Source organism: Lissotriton helveticus, chromosome 10 (assembly GCF_964261635.1).
Source record: "Lissotriton helveticus chromosome 10, aLisHel1.1, whole genome shotgun sequence".
Lineage (NCBI taxonomy): Eukaryota > Metazoa > Chordata > Amphibia > Caudata > Salamandridae > Lissotriton > Lissotriton helveticus.
Genome location: NC_136071.1, coordinates 199,917,840 through 199,935,973, shown reverse-complemented (window position 1 = coordinate 199,935,973; position 18,134 = coordinate 199,917,840). Strand labels below are relative to the sequence as shown.

General features: G+C 44.9%; 1 protein-coding gene across 6 annotated transcripts in view; it reads right to left on the bottom strand.

Moving 5' to 3' along the window:
• EEF2K (eukaryotic elongation factor 2 kinase) overlaps positions 1-18,134 on the bottom strand; it is a 192,893-nt gene that overhangs the window by 74,076 nt on the left and 100,683 nt on the right. For all 6 annotated transcript variants that reach the window (XM_078665123.1, XM_078665122.1, XM_078665124.1 and 3 more), the window contains one exon: positions 11,928-12,077. In XM_078665123.1, coding sequence (XP_078521249.1) covers positions 11,928-12,077 — 150 coding nt within the window. The remainder of the gene's footprint in view (positions 1-11,927; positions 12,078-18,134) is intronic.

Genomic DNA, 18,134 nt, shown 5'->3' with positions numbered 1-18,134 from the left:
CTATTGTTTCCTGGAGATTCCCTGTCTGCAAACAGGGAAGAGACCACCCTTTTTGCAGATAGTGAAAAGGGTAGGTAACGCAGATCTTTGCGGACCTACTCATTCTCCCCATTGTTATTTATTGGTCTTTTTGTTATTTTTGATCCATGAGGTATTCACTGCCTGCAAACAACGTAGAATAGAAATATTCTGTCCAGTCTTTGCACCTAGTGATAAGATAGGCAGTGCTGACTTTTTAGTCCCTCGTTACGAGCCGTCATGTCTGTCTTCTCCCCACTGATTAATAGCCTGTTTAGCCCGGACCGTGTATTAGAGGTGGACCATATAGCTCCACTAGAAGGCACCCCTAATAAGGACATGTTCATAAACTATGGATTAGTCACCATAGCCTATAATAAATTGTGGCACAGGTATACCGAAGAAAGTCAAGACAAACAGTGGCCACTGGCAGGATCCTTTGACCTTGATAAAATAGAAACGTTAGAAATAGCCCTTCGAAATAATAAGACAACGCCTATTATGCTCGACAGTCTCGGTATGTGGCGCAGAGAGGCTATGCAACGACAGAGAAAAGACGAGGACAAACCAAGTAGAGAAATATACCGACAGGACAACACCAGGACACCGCTACCCACAACTTATCCCCCGACACTATGCAAAAGACGACCAGACTTAGGGCCAGACCAATGCGCTTTTTTGTAGGTATGTCGGACACTGGAAAGCCCAATGCCCGACTCTACTGAGCGTGAGCAAAGGCAAAGGGCCGACAGGAACGACAGACCGGCAGTACGAGAAAAAGCGCGAGACAAAGAAGAACCCGACTTACATAGACAGACCAGATAGAACCACCACGTTTGATTATGCCCGATGGCACAGATTTCGCCAGGACAATTTCAGCGGCATGCTCAAGTTCTCCTAGGTCGGGCAACGTCAAGACGGGAACCCAGCCTCGTTTTAAATTCACAGACGGAAAGAGATAATTATGACCAATAACTGTTTTATATTCGTCTTGGGTCTTTGTATGTCGTACTTGTACTGTCCCCCGTCTGAGTTTGTGTGTATGTAATGTACGAATCTGCGTCATCCCTCTACACGTGTTTCCGTGTTACTCAACCTCTGTTAGCAGAAACTTAGCATAAAAGCAACCTGTAAAGAAAGAAATGGTAAAACAAAATCCGTAGACCATTAATGAACTTGAACTTTTAATTTAGCACAACAAACAAGGAATAATAACGGTAAACTGTAGAAAATGAAAGTCAAACAGAACATTCGCCCCCCCCCCATTCTGGAACCTTCCAAAGTAGGGCAGGGTTACGGCTACGCCCAACCAACGGCAACCCATATAAGGCGGGCCCGGCCGCCAACTCTTGGTCAGGAAATCTTAACGTATGGGGGAGCCGGAGGAGAGGCAGGAGCCAGCAGCCTGGGCAGTTGTAGGTAGTCCCGCCACATGTCTCCTCAGCCAGCCGCAACGGGCCTGGATAGACTTAAGTAGTCCCGCCACATGTCCAGAGAAGAACGAGGCACCTCTTTCTTTTCCCTTCCGTAACAGCCGCAGCAGCCCTGGACGGCGAGATGTCCTGCACGTACCTCCACAACAATTTGTCCAAATTGGGCTGGGAGGGAGAGGCGACGCGGACGAGCCTCTCCCACCTCCACCGATAGGAGGTCTCCCAGCCCCCGGCCCGACGCCGAACACCCCCAGTCAGGCGATGGTGCCAATACTTCCACAGCACCGAACACACCATGGTGGCACCCCAGTACTTGCGCAGCACCGAACGTGCAATGGTGGCCATATTTTCGGAACACCGAACCAGCAATGACGGCACTGATACTCGTGCCGCGCCGAATGCGCGCCACAGGTGGCCATACTCCCACAGCACTGAGCACAAGACTTGGGGAACACCGGATGTGGAGAGACCTTCATGCGGGGCGATGAAAAAGAACAGCATGGAGTGCACCGGGAGAAGGAGACGGCACGAACGAGTCTCCCTCGCCCCCCCCCCAGGTGGGGGCATCACAGCTGCACCCCAGCTGAACGTCCCGCTTTCACACAACAGGGACCTCTTCCTTTCACTCCGAAGGATCTCTCCCACTCTTGCAAAAACTCGACGAGAGTGGCCCCTGTAGGGCCTCAAAATGGCGTCTGGGTCCGCTGGAAGGCGGGCCCCGGCCACTAGAGTAACTTTGACCAGCAATATAACTCGAACATTTGCCCACTGGAGCACGAGCCCCCATCTCCGACAGCATCTCCGCAGCCTTGAAGATCCTACAAAGGTCCCCGGCGGAACCTTCGGCCTTTGCAGGCTTCCGGTAAGGGACGGCTGCCTTGATCGCCAACGAAACAAACATGACATTGCCACTCCTTCTGTTAGCATGAATTCTAGAACTGCCGAAAAGGACTCTGGTCCAAACTGCCAGTAATGGGAAACATTTCCCCCTGATGCTGCTTCCGGACTGAGCCGGCCCCGCCCAAAATGGCGCTGGTATCAATCGGAACTTACGAACACCTCGTGGTGTTCCTTCGCACTAATATAAACTCGATGTTCTAAGACTTTATATGATCCTTTGTACACTTGGCTAGAAAAGACAAGGAGAACTCACTCGACGAACAGTATGAAAGGATCCCCGTTACAAATGTTGATTACAAATGTACAATGTATTATATTTCTATAACTGATGTAAACCTCATTTACGACGCACACGTACGGTATGCATATAGGAAATCTGATTACAACTATTATGATTATGCTTCTAAATTATGAAAATAAATGCCCCCGAACCCCCAGCCAATTAATAGACGTTTTAGTTTCTTACAAATGAATGAGTAAAACTTTCCGATGTTTTTATTGCTGCAAACGACACCCCCCACTGTACGCACTTTAGCCATTGCCACGACCGGCCAAATACGACCGCACCCTCATAATCCACGTGCTGAAATGATTTTGCAAAATAAAGTTTTTTTGAAACTATGGACGGGTATTGCATGCTTTATTTTAAAAATGCGGGATCGGTGGGAAAGTTCTTTTCTGTGCACCCTACTCTGCTCTCTCTTTAAGGTTAAAAGAAGATGGTTGCCCAGCCCTGGAGGACGGATCGGATCGACAACACGACACTCCGCCTTCAAAGTACGCGACTGACCCATGAACTCTCGCGTAGAGGAAGACCTTGACTTCCAAGGATGGGTAAAACGAACGGTGTAAATGAGGGAATGTAAAAGGAGGGTGAAATGAAATAATGTAAATGTTATAAAGTACAACGTTCCAAAGTATCAGGGAACGGAGCTGACCCAAGAACCGAAGAACCTTAGAACGCCACAGCGTTGAAAGAGGTTTAAGGATCCCGATAGTGAGATACATCCTTTGACTAGATACCTCGCACTAAGCACCTCTGGTTTCCTTTTCACGTTTCCCCGCACACGACCTATATGGACACACTACCCCCCTCGACTCCAGAAACCATATCCCCGGGGACCCTGCCCCGAGGAGGAAAGACGAGTAAGAGGTAAGTAAAGGACTTATGAATCCATGTATTTGAATATGCGCGAATGCTGTCTCCCCCACCCCCCCTTTTTTTCCTCCCTCTGCAGGTTACATCAGAGATTACAGCCGAGGTGTGGCGAAGATCTGAAGCCTTGCCATGTCTAATACACGAAGCGGACTAGCGCCGCAAGGTGGTGTCTAAGCACGCCTGCAAACTACTCACGTATCGAACAAACCCGAAAAATTAGCACAACCTGATAAAAAGTGATCACCCTTAAACCAGACCGGACGAATGAACCCATGTCACGTATGGTGCGAAACTATGAGAGAATGTGTGTGTGTGACTGAGGCGTTGACCCAATTGGTCGAAGGACCGAGAATGCGAGAAAGTGCGACAAAATGGTACCTCCTTTCTTCTTTTCTTTTTCTCAAGGCACGTCCCCTCTACCCTGTCTAATGCTCAACTGCATGATTACAAGATTCTAACGCAGACCCGTGAATGCCCTTTACTGTGTAATGCACTAAATAGCCTTTCTTGAATACACTGCCACCCTCTCTGTTGCACGTGTACTATTTAGCCTGCCGTTGCGCTCTCTCTCTCTCTCTCTCCCTCTCCCTCTCCCCCTCTCTCTCTCTCTCTCTCTCTCTCTCTCTCCCTCTCTCTCTCCCGCTCTCTCTCTCTCTCTCTCTATTTTTGCACTCCCACTCTTCCGAGTGATTAGCCCCGAAATTGGCAGACTGCCACCCCTAGCACACCACCTAATTGGCTTCAAATACCGTCAGTATTTGCACAAAAACAAAACAAAAAAAAAACTTGTCTTTAATACAATCACCCTGAGACCGCGTCATTACCTCTCCTTTTCCGCTAGAAGTCAATGAACCGAGGTTAGGCCGTAAGGGAAAGGACAGGTAAGACGACAGAGGTTCCCTAATCTGGCCCGAAATAAGGGAACTACATGTCAACGGCTCCTATGGTATAAAACAAGGACCTCAGAATACGCGACCCTCCCCGCCCCGAATTGTCGCAATACCCAAACCGGAAAAATGATCACCCCTGTTACCTCCCCTGTATCAGCCGCCCAAAAACTGGAGTTATGAAACTACCCCTCATTTCCGGTTGTGAGAGATGGGTCGATTTATGCCCTTACCACAAGTTTCCTATGTCCCTGGTTGTTTCCCATAAAACCCCTGTCTTTTCTGATTAAGTACTCAGGCCGTAGGAAGTTACGTAGGACCCAGAATGATGTTTTACAAGGTTAACTGACTAGTCCAAGGTGAATCATCGAAATGAACCCCGTAGTAGTTGAAAAGCAGGATGCATCGATAGAAAAGAAATGTTTAGCCATGTTCGTCTCTCAGCAAAATGCCTGTGTAGTACCATGTTGACAACTCACAGTACCCTTTGTAAATGTAAAACTCTAGAGAACGGCATATCTTTGCCAGGTTCGTCTCACGAAGGTGGGTCACCATCAGATGAACTGTCGTGACTGTAATAAATAATTGTGAAGGAAAGTCATAGTAGATCCAACAGGCCCGTCACCGGTCATTCATATGCCAGTTGTGAACACTAATATAACAGGCATTTTCATTCTTTGCCTGGAGCTGGGAGAGAAATAGACTTTTTGATTATCTTCATCTGCAAATTCTCTAAAGACTGTCTTCTCAAACTTGTTTAAGGGTACTGCTGTTGGAGGAGAGAAGGACCGGATGTGGGAGCACGAGGCCTGACTGCAGACTAAGGAACACCTGCGACATTAGCCAAGGCGAGACCACGACAGAAAAGAGCTGCAGGACGAGGCACTGTTTTTGACAACATGAAAAGAAAGGGGCGACCTGATGCCCCTGCTCGATGTCCAGTGTTTGCCGACAAGTCCCCGCTCTCTGAATTCCGTCACACGCCCGCCTATCTGAAGTCTCTCGTTCCCCTAGTTAGTTCCTAATTTGGCCTTGCTCCATCCCCCTTTTCCTCCGACCTACCCTATGGACTCTTTTGTACGCTCTTCTTCCATCTGAACTTTCTGACAATCACCTCAAAGGACACAGGGCGAAAGGGACCTTTCCGACCAGAAACGCGAGGAAAGGGTCGTGCCCTGCAACGCAGAACTTAGAGTAGAGCTGGACCCGTAGCTCCATCGCCGGTGCTCCACAGCGCCAACGAAAGACCACAAAGAATAATGAGAACTCGTTAACTTCGAACATTTGCCCACCACAATAGAACCAAGTAGAAAATGAACCAGCAAGATGTCTTGAATATGTTAAAGGGAGGACTGTTGAAAATTAGTACGGTTTGGTGAACATTATCTGCGCCATCTTGCCTCTTCCCCTGATGCCACACTTTTGTCGTGCGCACCCGCCATTTTAGAATGCCCTGATCAGAACGAACCCTTTTGCATGCCGCTGGCCCCTGACATAGCCCTTCGCCTTCACTAAGCCTGCACGCTGACCACCCCCCCTGCTTGCACCTGCCTTGAATCATAAACCCCTCTTCGGCGCTGCTCTGCCCCAGGCCCTCATCCTGTTCCCAGCGCATCACCTCCCTTCTTCCCATTTATGATCCCCGGCCCTTTGATGCAAACCCCTTTTCCCCGTGTGCCCGTTTGTCTTCCCCGTTCCCAGGCCGACACCCAGCTCTGCCGATACCAATCCCTTGCCCCTCCCCGTACAATAGAAAGCTTCCCTCCTCAAAGGACCCCCGAGATGATCAAAGCCCCCCCCACCCCACGAGATCCGATCGAACCCCACACACTCCGTGAATCGGCGGAATATCCAGCTGCGCGATGATCATCACCTGTTGTGAACGGGGCGGGGACTTCCACTGTAACCTTGCGTGGGAACGGGCTGGGAAGGGGGGATTCTGAGGATGTCTTTCCGTACATCAAAGTATCGACGAGAATGTGTTACATGCAATAAAGAGATAAACCTGTGTATAAGAGGCCAGGCCTCAGGGATGCGGTTAGAGCACCTCAGAACGATACCTTCTGCCCGTTTTGTTGTGTTCTCCTCCGGAGAGAATAAAAACCTTGTTTCCTGCCTTCCAGTCTCCAGCGCCTGCCTCTTCATTGATTAAATAACTAGAGGGTCACAGAGGCAATACCGCCGGGCAAATATCGATTGTCCCCGACCCGACTCAGGTTTCAACAATTTCACTCCAGAAGTGGTGGTATTTAACATATCAAGCCTACCGCAACGTCCAACACGTCATATAATTGGTTTAAGAAGTGTGGGTGGATGTCTCAAGCAGAGAATGGCAAACCATGCAGTTTCGTCTGCTGGCCAAATGTTACTTCAATCTGTAAATAGGTCATGCTAAAGGCTGGGTCAGATGCTGTCCTTTATTAATCACATTTTGTTAATGGACCAAGTGTTCTAAGAAGCTTTTTGGGGGAGGGATTTGAAAACATTTAAAAATGTGCTGACTGATATAATGTTTAAATCTTTCAATCTTAATTTCAAGAGAGTTAATAAAGAACTCTCCCTTGTGGTGCACACACGTTGAAATGGACATGAGCAGGAGGCTCATGTCCGGCTCAACGTGTGCCTTGACCTGAAATGATCAAACTCTGGCTTGAAAATATAGTTTATAAAAGGCAAAGTATGTCATATTATCCCTTGCAGACTTACCAGCCCCTTGTTTTATCAGATAATGTTTTTGACACTTTCTTTTTGAGAAAACTGAGGATTTTTCAATGTTTACTTGGCAATTCCTCCAAGTTTGTTGATTTTAATTGCAAATTGTAATTAGAGTTAAACTTTTACTTTACAAGATTGGTTTGTGGTTTCCAGATAGTTGCTCTTATTTTAGGTGACTGCAAAGCTCTACTTTGTTGGTCAACTGTAGGGAAAATCTGGTAATTTATCAGTTTTCCCTGACTTGCACATCAATGAGCTACTTTTCATTTCTATCTCAGATGACCAGATTCTTGTTTCAGCTGTATTATTTGTATTGATCGAAGAGGAATTTTTAATAAAGAAGAAATCTATAAATTGGCTCTGATCATTTGAAGTTCAAGTACCAGCGTTGTCTGCAGAAGATTTCAATTAAGGTTTAAGAGGATTGTCGATTCTAAAAAAAATAAGGCTTTGTACTTCTTTTTTGGAGCTAAATAAGCAAGAAACCAGAGACTGCTGCCAAAATGTCATGATGACAATAGTTCAGCTGCTGCATGAAAAATCAATCAAACTGCAATAAAAAAGAGCTCAGAAACACTCAGTCCTATATCTGAGTAAGGGTCCTTTCTTTACGGAGATGGGACTGGGATCCCTGAGACAGGCGCTGCTGTCGGTGTGACAGATCACTTATCCAACAAAAAAGGTATCACCAGGATCATGGTCATACCCCCTAACTCTGAAGAATGTCTTCAACACTGTGCAAGACGAGGAATGGTAAGAGAACATATATCGCTTGGAGTGAGTAATGAAGAGGGTAGGCACATTTACATTCCGTTTCATCTGGTAATGGGCCCAAATGATCAGTTTCAGAAGCTTGACTGCACAGTACGTGATGGGAGGGGTGGGAAGAAGTCTTTATCTTTATTGACTACAGACTTAAATTTAATTTGTGGGGGAACAAAATGGTTACCAGAAGGAGTCGTTTTTTAGCTGGAAGAATTGTCTGTATGCACATGTGCATCGTTCCTCTATCTAGTGGTTGGATCCAGAATTGCCTTTGTATTCCCATCTCTCTTTTTATTTTAACCTGGACAGGGTCGACCATTTGGTGTCCTGTCAGACCCTCTGTGACATTAGACGCCTGCGCTGGACTTTGCGTGGGCACCATCTCAATATGTTTTCCGACTATGGATACTCTTGTCATTGTGGCTTCCTAGCCTTTCAATCTCTTCTTTGGACATTTTGAGTTGAACAACCTCCAAATGTACCTAAACAGACGCATACACTTTCACTACCCCACCAGACACCAACTCTCTGCCTCACTCTCACTGGCATACATTCCTGCACCCACAAAAGCAAAACTGGAGATCACTCATTCACCTAAAACGCACCCAAGACATTGAACGTCCTCCCGCAAACACATCAGAGCATCCTTCTCACTTCTTGAGTTCCACTAGAAGCGAACTACCTGGCTCTTCGTATAAGCACCTTGGGGAACACAAACCTACACACCTGCACAAGCGCACGGATACCCTCTCCATTGATTAGTGTGATATACAAATCAATATAACGGAACATAACATAACATTTTCCAGGGAGGTGGAAAGGTCACGTGTGATTCCAGTAATTCTTCACGCTCCAAAACTTCACCCATAGGTAAGTACACAATTTGTTTTGCCAGTGGGAATCTTTTGCTGTGCATCATCTATGAAGCAGTAATCTCCTGCTGTTGGTGCTGTTCCTCACTGTGAACGTGTGCTTTATTTTGTACTCACTGTGGGAAGTGTACTATGATAATCCTGGTATCCTCCCACATCGAACACTAAAATCCAATTTTAAGCAGTCGCTATACCCTCTAATAACTCAAACAGAGAAGTTTGGTAAAATCCAAATTAAGTGTGCAGCAAACTGATAATGGATATACGCAAAGTGTTTTGTCAGTCAGTATCCCTCTTTTGAAGTGTGCCCCAAATGTTATATGTAAACCCAGCAGGCCTGTCACACAGGCTGCAACATTTTGATGTCAAACAGAGTCCCACTGTGATTGGGGCCCGACAGGCTGGCAGAAGAAAACAAGGGCCCTATCCAAGTGTCAGCTAATATTTGCCTGTGACAGGGGAGACCTCTTCGAAGTGTACCCCAATTGTCATATGAAAATTGCCAGCAGACATGTCAAGCAGTATGTGATATTCAAGCAGGACTTGACACTTTATTGTCAAAGAAGATCCTTCCAGCCCCCTCTGCATATTCTATCAAGTTCAGATGTGTCATCTATTCCCATTCATGTCAGCCTATTGTTTTGCTCCTGGGAGCAAGTTTACACCTTATTTCATCAATGCCAATTTAAACGCTAATTACTGGCTGGCCGAAGAGGCAGAACAAAATGAAGGTTTAGCGTCCATCGGCTTCAGTCAGGGCATAGGTAAGTTTTTTAAAGTTACCATTTGTAATAGTTTGAACAAATCAAACATCACCATTGAAAAGGATGTTTAACAACTATTAGAAATTGTTTAATTACTCTCAAGCTAGTCCCATTCCTGAGACACAGAACTCGTATTTAATATTGCATTTCAATGTTTTTTTACAGTCAAACCGCCACAGTGAAAATAGCGTCAATAGCATTTTCACAGTAAGGACATGTTGAATATTAAATGTTTACATATCCTAATTTTAAATACTATGTGCCCTGCCTTTATGGGCAGTAAGGCCTACGATAGGTGAGACATAAATAGTTAAAAGGAGGGTTTTATACCTGTAAAAAGAGGTTAGTTTGGCATGTCCAATTTGCAGTTAACACCTGTACAGTCAGGCTAATGGTGGCAGGCTTGCAATAATGTTTACATTGTTACTGTAGTGGATGGCACAATGGTTGATGCAATCCTCTTGTGACATTTAACTTACAGACACCGAGTATACCTTGATACCATATAATAGGGACTGATAGGTAAGCAAATGTGCCAATCAGGAGTATACTGATTTTCTTATGTTGAAAGGAGGAGCACAAGCACATTACCACTGGTCAGTAGGCATGAAGTGCACAGAGTTCCATAACCAGTAAAAACAAAAACCGGGTTACCCTCCAGATAAGGCAAATTTCCAGCATGTATGGGATGTATGTCGTTACTACGCATGCTTTTACAACGCATGCCTTTACCACGCAAGTTTTACAACGCAAGTCATTACAACGACTTGCGTTGGGGGGTGCTGGATAGTGAATAGTTTAATTTACTATTCCAACTCCAGTCCCCGTGGATAGTGGGGAAGGAGTTGGATAGTAAATTAAACTATTCCCTATCCTACAGCGGCCCCCAGCGCAAGTCGTTGTAATGCTTGCGTTGTAAAAGTTGCGTGGTAAAGGTACTGCGTGGTAAAAGTTGCGTTGTAAACGCTGTTCCCCACCCCGTTGCACCAATGTCTGAACCAGCTCAATTTTGCCATGCAGCTTTTTCTTATGGTAGGTCTTTTGGCCTATTTGAGACTCTTCGTGGCTCTCTGTGGGAGCCCTTGGTGTCCTAACTACATCCTGAGGAACCATGCTGCTAAGTTAAATATAGCTGATTCTGGGCGGCATATCAGGCTTCCCTGCATTGTTAACAAGTCCTGATGAGCTGTCAGTTCCAATACTCTCCACCAGATCTGAGAACCATGTTTGACTGGCACACTGAGGAGCAATGAGGATTAATGCTTCCTCCAATAGCCACTGTGATGAGTAAGGAACAGAGCCTGTGGTTACAGTGAGGGTTGGACTATGTATATTACTCATGGTACCATGAATAACAAATGGCAGAACAAAAGGTCATTCACAGACAAGCATGTCCCAGAGACGTGCAAGGTTACCTGGAACTACCTACTGCTGGCATTCCAGCCCCCACATCCTCTGCTCTCGCCAAAATCAAGCAATTGTTTTTTTGAAGTCCAAAAGGCCGTTACCTGCTTAGAAAGAATGAATTCTCCAACCTGCCTTTTTTTTTAGAACAATTTGATGTACTCCGGTCCCTGAGAGGTTACGTTCAGTGATTTCCACAGAAAACCAGAAGGCACTGCACGAACAGCACCATTAGAATCTACTGCAAAGCCTAAAGAATCTCTTTTAGAAACTCCTGCACCCCTACTGAAAACCCTGTCACCCAGGCAAGGCCTTGTTTAAAGTGCTTAGGGATGTTCGAGGCTAAATACCAGTCTAGAACTGCTAATAAGAAATGTCAACCAGAAAGCGTAGGTAATTTTGGTAAGGCGTTAATTGGTACTCGGAAAAAAGCTCCTAACAGGTCTAATGAATACAACTATGCCATCAGTTTCTGGACATCCAGAAACTTTTTACAAAATTTTTTTTTTACACTTTAATTACATTAAGAGGCAATCCATTCTTCTCTGTTTCAGAAACAGACAATGACATACATGTTTCGGTTCTACAAGAAAGTTTCTGAACAGCAAGCTTCCTCTTTGGGAGGGGGGCACGGTCCATTTCCTATTAAGCAAACAAACTCTCAAATTCTAATTGCAACGAGCATAAGGCTCTCTGAACTCATGAAAAACGATCTGGGCGTTACAGTAGGATGCCCCGGAGTTAGAGGAAAATTTCTTTTTGTTCAAGTTTTAGTGCTACTGTCGTAAAATCTTCCTACGGTAACGGTGCAGGACTTCATTGCTCTGTAGCTATATTGTAGCTCTATTGCATGTTAATGACCGAATACCAAATTTCTGTAGCATGAGCATCTCTACACAGTATCCCTTGGAAATCAAGCTTTAACAAGTGGCTTGTTATGAAGATCAAGACTTTTAAACACAGTTAAGAAAATGAAGATGCATAGACTAAAACTTCTGCTTTGGGCTTACCTGTGGAGTTAGCCGAATATTGTCGTCTTTGACGAAACCAGAGTTGGAGTTGTATTTGATATACTTGCCCTCAATGAAATGTTCCAAGTGATAGAGAGGTTTGCCAGGTCTCGATTTCATTTCAATGATGCACATCTGTACAATATCCACCTGGAAAAGACAGTAAACAAAATTAAAGATATGTTATGTTTGTCTGTTCTTGCACAGCACTCTACATCTCTGGGAATTCGAGCACAAGCGGTTGGGAATAGATGCCACAGGGCAGTATGACATACCTGATTAGGTCATTTTTTACTCCTGGTAGAGGGGCTGGGTTAGAGCCAGGGAGCATGACGACCAGTTGCGCTTTTGTAATTTCACAGCTCGACATTGGTCGAACTCAAGCAGAAGTCGGTTTGGGGTCCGACAATGGCATTGGATCATCTACAGGTGCCTGTGGCACGGTTGCAGTGTAGTGGTAGCAGGGACTGGCTTGGCTCTTGGGACTGAAGTAAAAGTTTGTAGCGGTGTCAGTAGGTGCCCAGAAACTGCAAAAGGACGGATGAAACAAGGGGTGCACACACGGTTCAATAGGGCCTGGAGGTGCGCCAGAGGGAGCCAGAAACACATGGGAAATTTGCAGTATGCCTATTTGAAGGCCTCAATGTACTGCATATTTGATGATGGCCTGAGAAATTCGGGGCATGTCGAGGCCAGCTGAGGGATTAGTTCAGTGACCAGTGACCTTGATGGAGTGTGACTTGCATCTTGACGCAATTGTATCTTCTCTCTGGAATCAGGGCATCAGATAGGGTCTGAGTCCTGCTTCACTTTATTATATCTGCACTTGGACCTGGACTTTTACTTACTGGAGGACTATAAGATGAGTGGTCACTGGAGTGGCCTCGAGACTGGGACAGAGTCTGCGCCCGTGACTTGGAGCATGAGTGGGACCTTTGTGAAGGATGTGACTTCTTGTGTTCTGTGACAAACTGCTTCACCTCCCAGTCTCAGAACACCTTCAAGGTGCATTTTCCGCACAACATAGGAGTCAGTTTCAGAACTCAGACACCTCATGCATGTCTGTGACTGACATCTGCTTCCTGCAGTCGCTGCATGCCTAAAACAGTAGGTAGGGTAGGAACATGGTTTCCTAGCACACTGTTGAAACTGTCAGAAGTCTTTGGAAAACTGCCAGAAAACAATGAGAGCTGAGCTCCAGGTCCATGTTGGAAGGGAGGGAAAGAAAGGAACGGATATCAGCGTCCAGGGGTGGCGCTTATATGCTGCTCCGCTACTTCACTTATAGGACAGTGCGGAGTCAGGGAGGAGCAGCATGACGCCCCCTAATGGTGCGCTGGATCACTGCTATGGAAAAGATTTCCGGATCCAATCTACATCTGGGAATTATTATAAGGCATGGTACTTACAAACATTTAATCTGGACAGCACTGTCACGGTATGTGCAAGTGTCTCCTAGGGCACTGGTGAATAGGTGCTGAAAAAAACAGCTGCAGTTGTACAATAAAGTTTTTCAATAAAGTTTTTTGTGCTTATCTTCAAAAGTATTTTATTCATACTCATGGAAATTGTTCAATGTAAATACATGATCACGCACATTATTTTCCTACGCTAAAAAAAGACAAAGCCGTCCATACACACAACAAACGGACACATCCTCTTCGGATACAGATGCCACATCAGACACATCTAGAAGAACACCAATGGTATCAAAACCTCCTACAAGCACAAACAAGGCTGCCCAGCCCTTTTTTAGAAGTAGGCCCCAACACAGGGGACGACCCAGGAGGTCAAGAAGAAAGTCTCGAGCAAGAGAAGGAGAAAGACCCTCCACAGACTCGGAATGTAACGACCAAGAAGGACAAGAAAAAGAACCGCAGTTAGACAATTTGGTTATTAACATCTCAAATGTCAACCTTACTAGACCACAAATCAAAACTCTTCAAAAAGGGACATCATTTGTGCCCACAGCACACACTAACCATTTGGAGGTAAACATCAGTTTCTTCAAGCTCATGAGAAAGTTAAGACTTCGTCATTTCTTTACCAGCATAATAGTGGAACACCAAGACCAGAAGGAAGACCCTCTCAAAGGTCTTACCACCACAAGTACTTATATGGCTCCCATCAGTCATAAGACCTTAGACTTGTTTGAACAATTAGTGAAACAGGATTTAAACAAAATTAACTGTCGAAAACAATCAAAAACCAAAAATCTTACACAAAAAGAACATGCTATTCTTAAAGCAATAGCTAACAATCCCATGATCATTTGCCAGAGAGCGGACAAAGGTGGAGCTCTAGTTATTATGAACAGAGATTACTACAACTCGCAAGCCTTATTACACCTACAGGATGAAAACACATATATGGAACTCAATTCCAATCCAACCAAAGAAATCCAAGCAACACTCCAAACCATCATACAAGAGGCCATGTCAAGAGGATGTGTGAATGACAAAATGAAGAAGTATCTCACGACTGACCATGCTAAAGCACCCAAATTTTATCTCACTACAAAAATCCATAAAGATCCAATTAAGCCTCCCTGCCGCCCTATAGTCTCCACTCGCGGGAGCATTCATGAACCTGTGGGAAAACTGATTGATAAATATCTTCAACCCTTCGTCAGCACGATGGGCTTTTTCGTCAGAGACACCACAGATTTCTTGACAAAATTGGATAATCTAAACCTTGAAGCCGATGAGGAGATCATCATGTGCACAATAGATGTCCAAGCACTCTACACCTCTATACCCCATCTCATGATGATAGAAGCAGTGGAAGAAGCATTGCTTCAGATGGAATATGATGAATCAATGAAAGTGTTCAGGGGTGGGGAAATCATATCGCCCGACGCCCGAACCAAGAAGATTTTTATAATGGGCAAGAAGATTTATTGTCTGTTTTGTCCGACGGACATGTAGACATTAAATCACTAAAAATATATGAGCTGTGGGCACTCTCTGGCTCACAGCCAATTAGAAATGCAGTCAGAAAACTTTTGTAGGACATTGAATGACTGGAAGCCCATGACTGGCCTCTATCTAGCCAGTGATTGGCTGGGGGAGTCTTGTTTAAACGTCAGTACGTCAGTGTTCTAGCGCAGATTCCACACTGGTGCAGCCCACCTGCTCTTGGAACCCAGCTGCCGAACGTGCAAGGGCAGATCCCGAGGCAGGAAACACTTTTTCCACTGCCAGGTCCCAGCGCTGTGGGTCGAGGGGGCAGGTGGCCTCTCTGCCACTGATTGCTACGTGGCTCGATCACCCTGTCTAGTGGGATCCGTCCAGGCAGGCCATTAATCTTTGGTGCGCTGCTGCGCACTTCCTGGAATCGAGAGCAACAAGTCTGCGTCTCGGACATACTGTATGCCTCCCCAGCAGGTGAGTTAGTCTGATAATGGGTTTTTCAGCGGTCCGACCCGTAATAATAGTATGTTAACTGTGATTCTGCGTGAAATGGCCTGGATTTAGTGAGCGTGGGGGCAGGGTCAAATGTGTGGCATGTGAACAATTTACAATAAGGCAGGAATCTCTCCTTTTACAATCTAGCAATGGAACCAGTGCATCGTTGTAGGAGTGAAACAATGAAAGGAAGTTTACTACAGAGAGACATTGACCTTTACGTTGTCTCTGCTTTTATGGACGAGGTCGCATTTGGGGGCACGGAGCAAATGATAATACTTTAAACACCTGGCAGGTTTACAGAAAATGCAGCCTTGTACGATTATGTGTGTGCTGTGTTAATAGAAACATTTTTTAAATTGCATTGTTTTCCTGATATTAAACAAATCAAGCAACAGTTAAATAAAGAAAGCACCACATAATGCAGAAGGCAGAAAGTATATTCGTAATCCAGGCAATGATGTGTGTGCAGCGTATTTCACACTGTTCACTGAGATGTGGGTCTCTCTAGGCGTCTCAAACATTGCAATGTCCACAATTTTGCCCCAGACGAGGTCTCCTTTACTAATACCCCCCCCCCCCCAGTCTTTATTGCCTTTTCCTTATTCCGTTACCTCCCCCTTCGCTCCACAACTTCTCGCTTAATCAATGCCCACACTTTATCTTTTAATCTTGCCACTGCTGCAGGGGAAAAGCCTCACGTCCGTGTCAATTTTTTTAGGCTTAATCCTGTCAAGAAACGGGTTATTCTCCACATTTCTATTAGCCTATACCTTTATTTGATTGCATTTCTCAACTCCTGTACCTACTGTAAACCGCCCCCACCATGCACAGTACACTGGCAGTTTGTGCTAAATAAGCAGAGCCACTGTAATGAAGCGGCAGAGAAGGTCTAATTGATGTGGCAGGGAAGGTCTAAATTACGCAGTAGGGTTTACTAAATTATGTGGCCACAAAAATGAGAATTATATAGCATAATGCAGCACACTTTCGTTGATAGTATTACTTCATTATTTTAACATCTGTACACGTTAACACTGTATAAATGTTTTGCTTCTTTCATATCAAGACCCAAAAACAGCAATAGCAATGTAAAAGAGACCAGTCACTACTTGTGAAGGGCTTTTCACTGTGTGGCAGGACGTTACCCCCTTTTTAGTAACTTTTGATCTGTTTGAGATGGTAGCCAATTTTTTTTGTTAAAATATGCTGTTTAGGCAGCATGTGTTGGATTACATGGCAAATTATTTGGAAAACGCCTCAGCTGTAGACTCTCGTAATTAGAGTAGCTCTGTATATAAATCACACAGGACCTGTCACCTGTGGGGGACCATCATTCATTTGCAACATTATAAAATGGCAAAAATTGCAGAAGCGAGCTCAATTTAAAGCAGAAATTACCGAAATATAAATGTTTAGGTGTCACAATCAGGTTTTATTCACAACTGGGTGAAAATATACAATGTTTCCACCTCAGAATTTTAAGCAACCGCTGTAGTGTTGCATTTTTGTTGCACAGTTACGTCAGCATTAAAAACGAGCCCATACAAGATCCAAGGAAAAGTGACTCTTCTGCCTGTGTGAATATTCGTCCTATGTAGATATAAAGGCATGTTTTTCTTTCCTTACATGATTTGCCAAAGGGTGCTCTTCCTGTGTGACTGCCTTTGTGCCTTCTTTATGCATGTGCCCATTTTCAAATATCCAACTATCATCCCTTGGACCCTCCGCTTCTGAAATAAAGAAACTGTTTGCACAAGTTACTGCACTGTAAAACCGTATCTTTCACCAGGCTCCCCAATACTCATAGATCAGCATCCTGCAACAGAATTACAGGATTTCCCGAAAGACAACACGCACATTTGGGTGGGCAATGGGGGGCTGGGGACATTGGAAGGAGAGAGACAAGTGGCAGAGAACTTGGATTTTAAAGAAAAAAGGGAGTACTTTACAAATCTCAGTGAGACAAGCTTGCACATCTATTGCTGATCTGCACCCTTTCATGTTAGGTAAGCTTACTCTGCTGGTGCCATTACTCACCAGTACTGCACACAAGAGAACCCTGTACTGCTACTGCCAGTGTTGTATATGCTCCTTGTGTGGTAAAAGAATGTGTCAATGTAGCAGTGAATGCACAATAATATAATCACACCACACCTGCCCAGGAGTGTAAAAGGAGAGATTGATTTAACTGCCCATTACTTCCTCTTGTGTATTCATGCTTGTGGATACTGCTTCAGTGAACTAAACACCTCTGCTATGTGATTTGTGCTGCCCCATGAACAGTTCATAAGCTCTGCCGAGAAGTGGTTATTCCCATCCACACGTTTATCAGAGCATGATCACATGTGAGTATTTTTTAAACTAAACAGCTATGAGTTGGCCCTTGGATGGAGAACACCCTTCTGCCCTACAGATTCATATTCCGGCACAGTCTATGCCAAATACGCTTCAAGAAATGTAGTCAATTACCAGCCTGTACTCTGCCTTTCTGCACTATTTCTTTAAATTTGAAAAATTGTCACATTCATACAGGGTAATAATTGGGTGCAGTGCACACTGACACATCTGCACACATGCTGTACATCCAGCCAGTGCAACAGTTGAATTTAAGGGCGTATGACCATGCACTGCATAATTTGACTTGCATTTGAAGTTTATATTGCATAGTATGTTGCCCTGATTGCAGTGCAGGTTCTCTCCGTGCAGACACACCTCAGTGATATATGGAATAGGTGGGGCAAGCAGATATCTTTCCAGGACAAGTAGATTTCTGTAACATTTTGTCCATTGGCCAAGT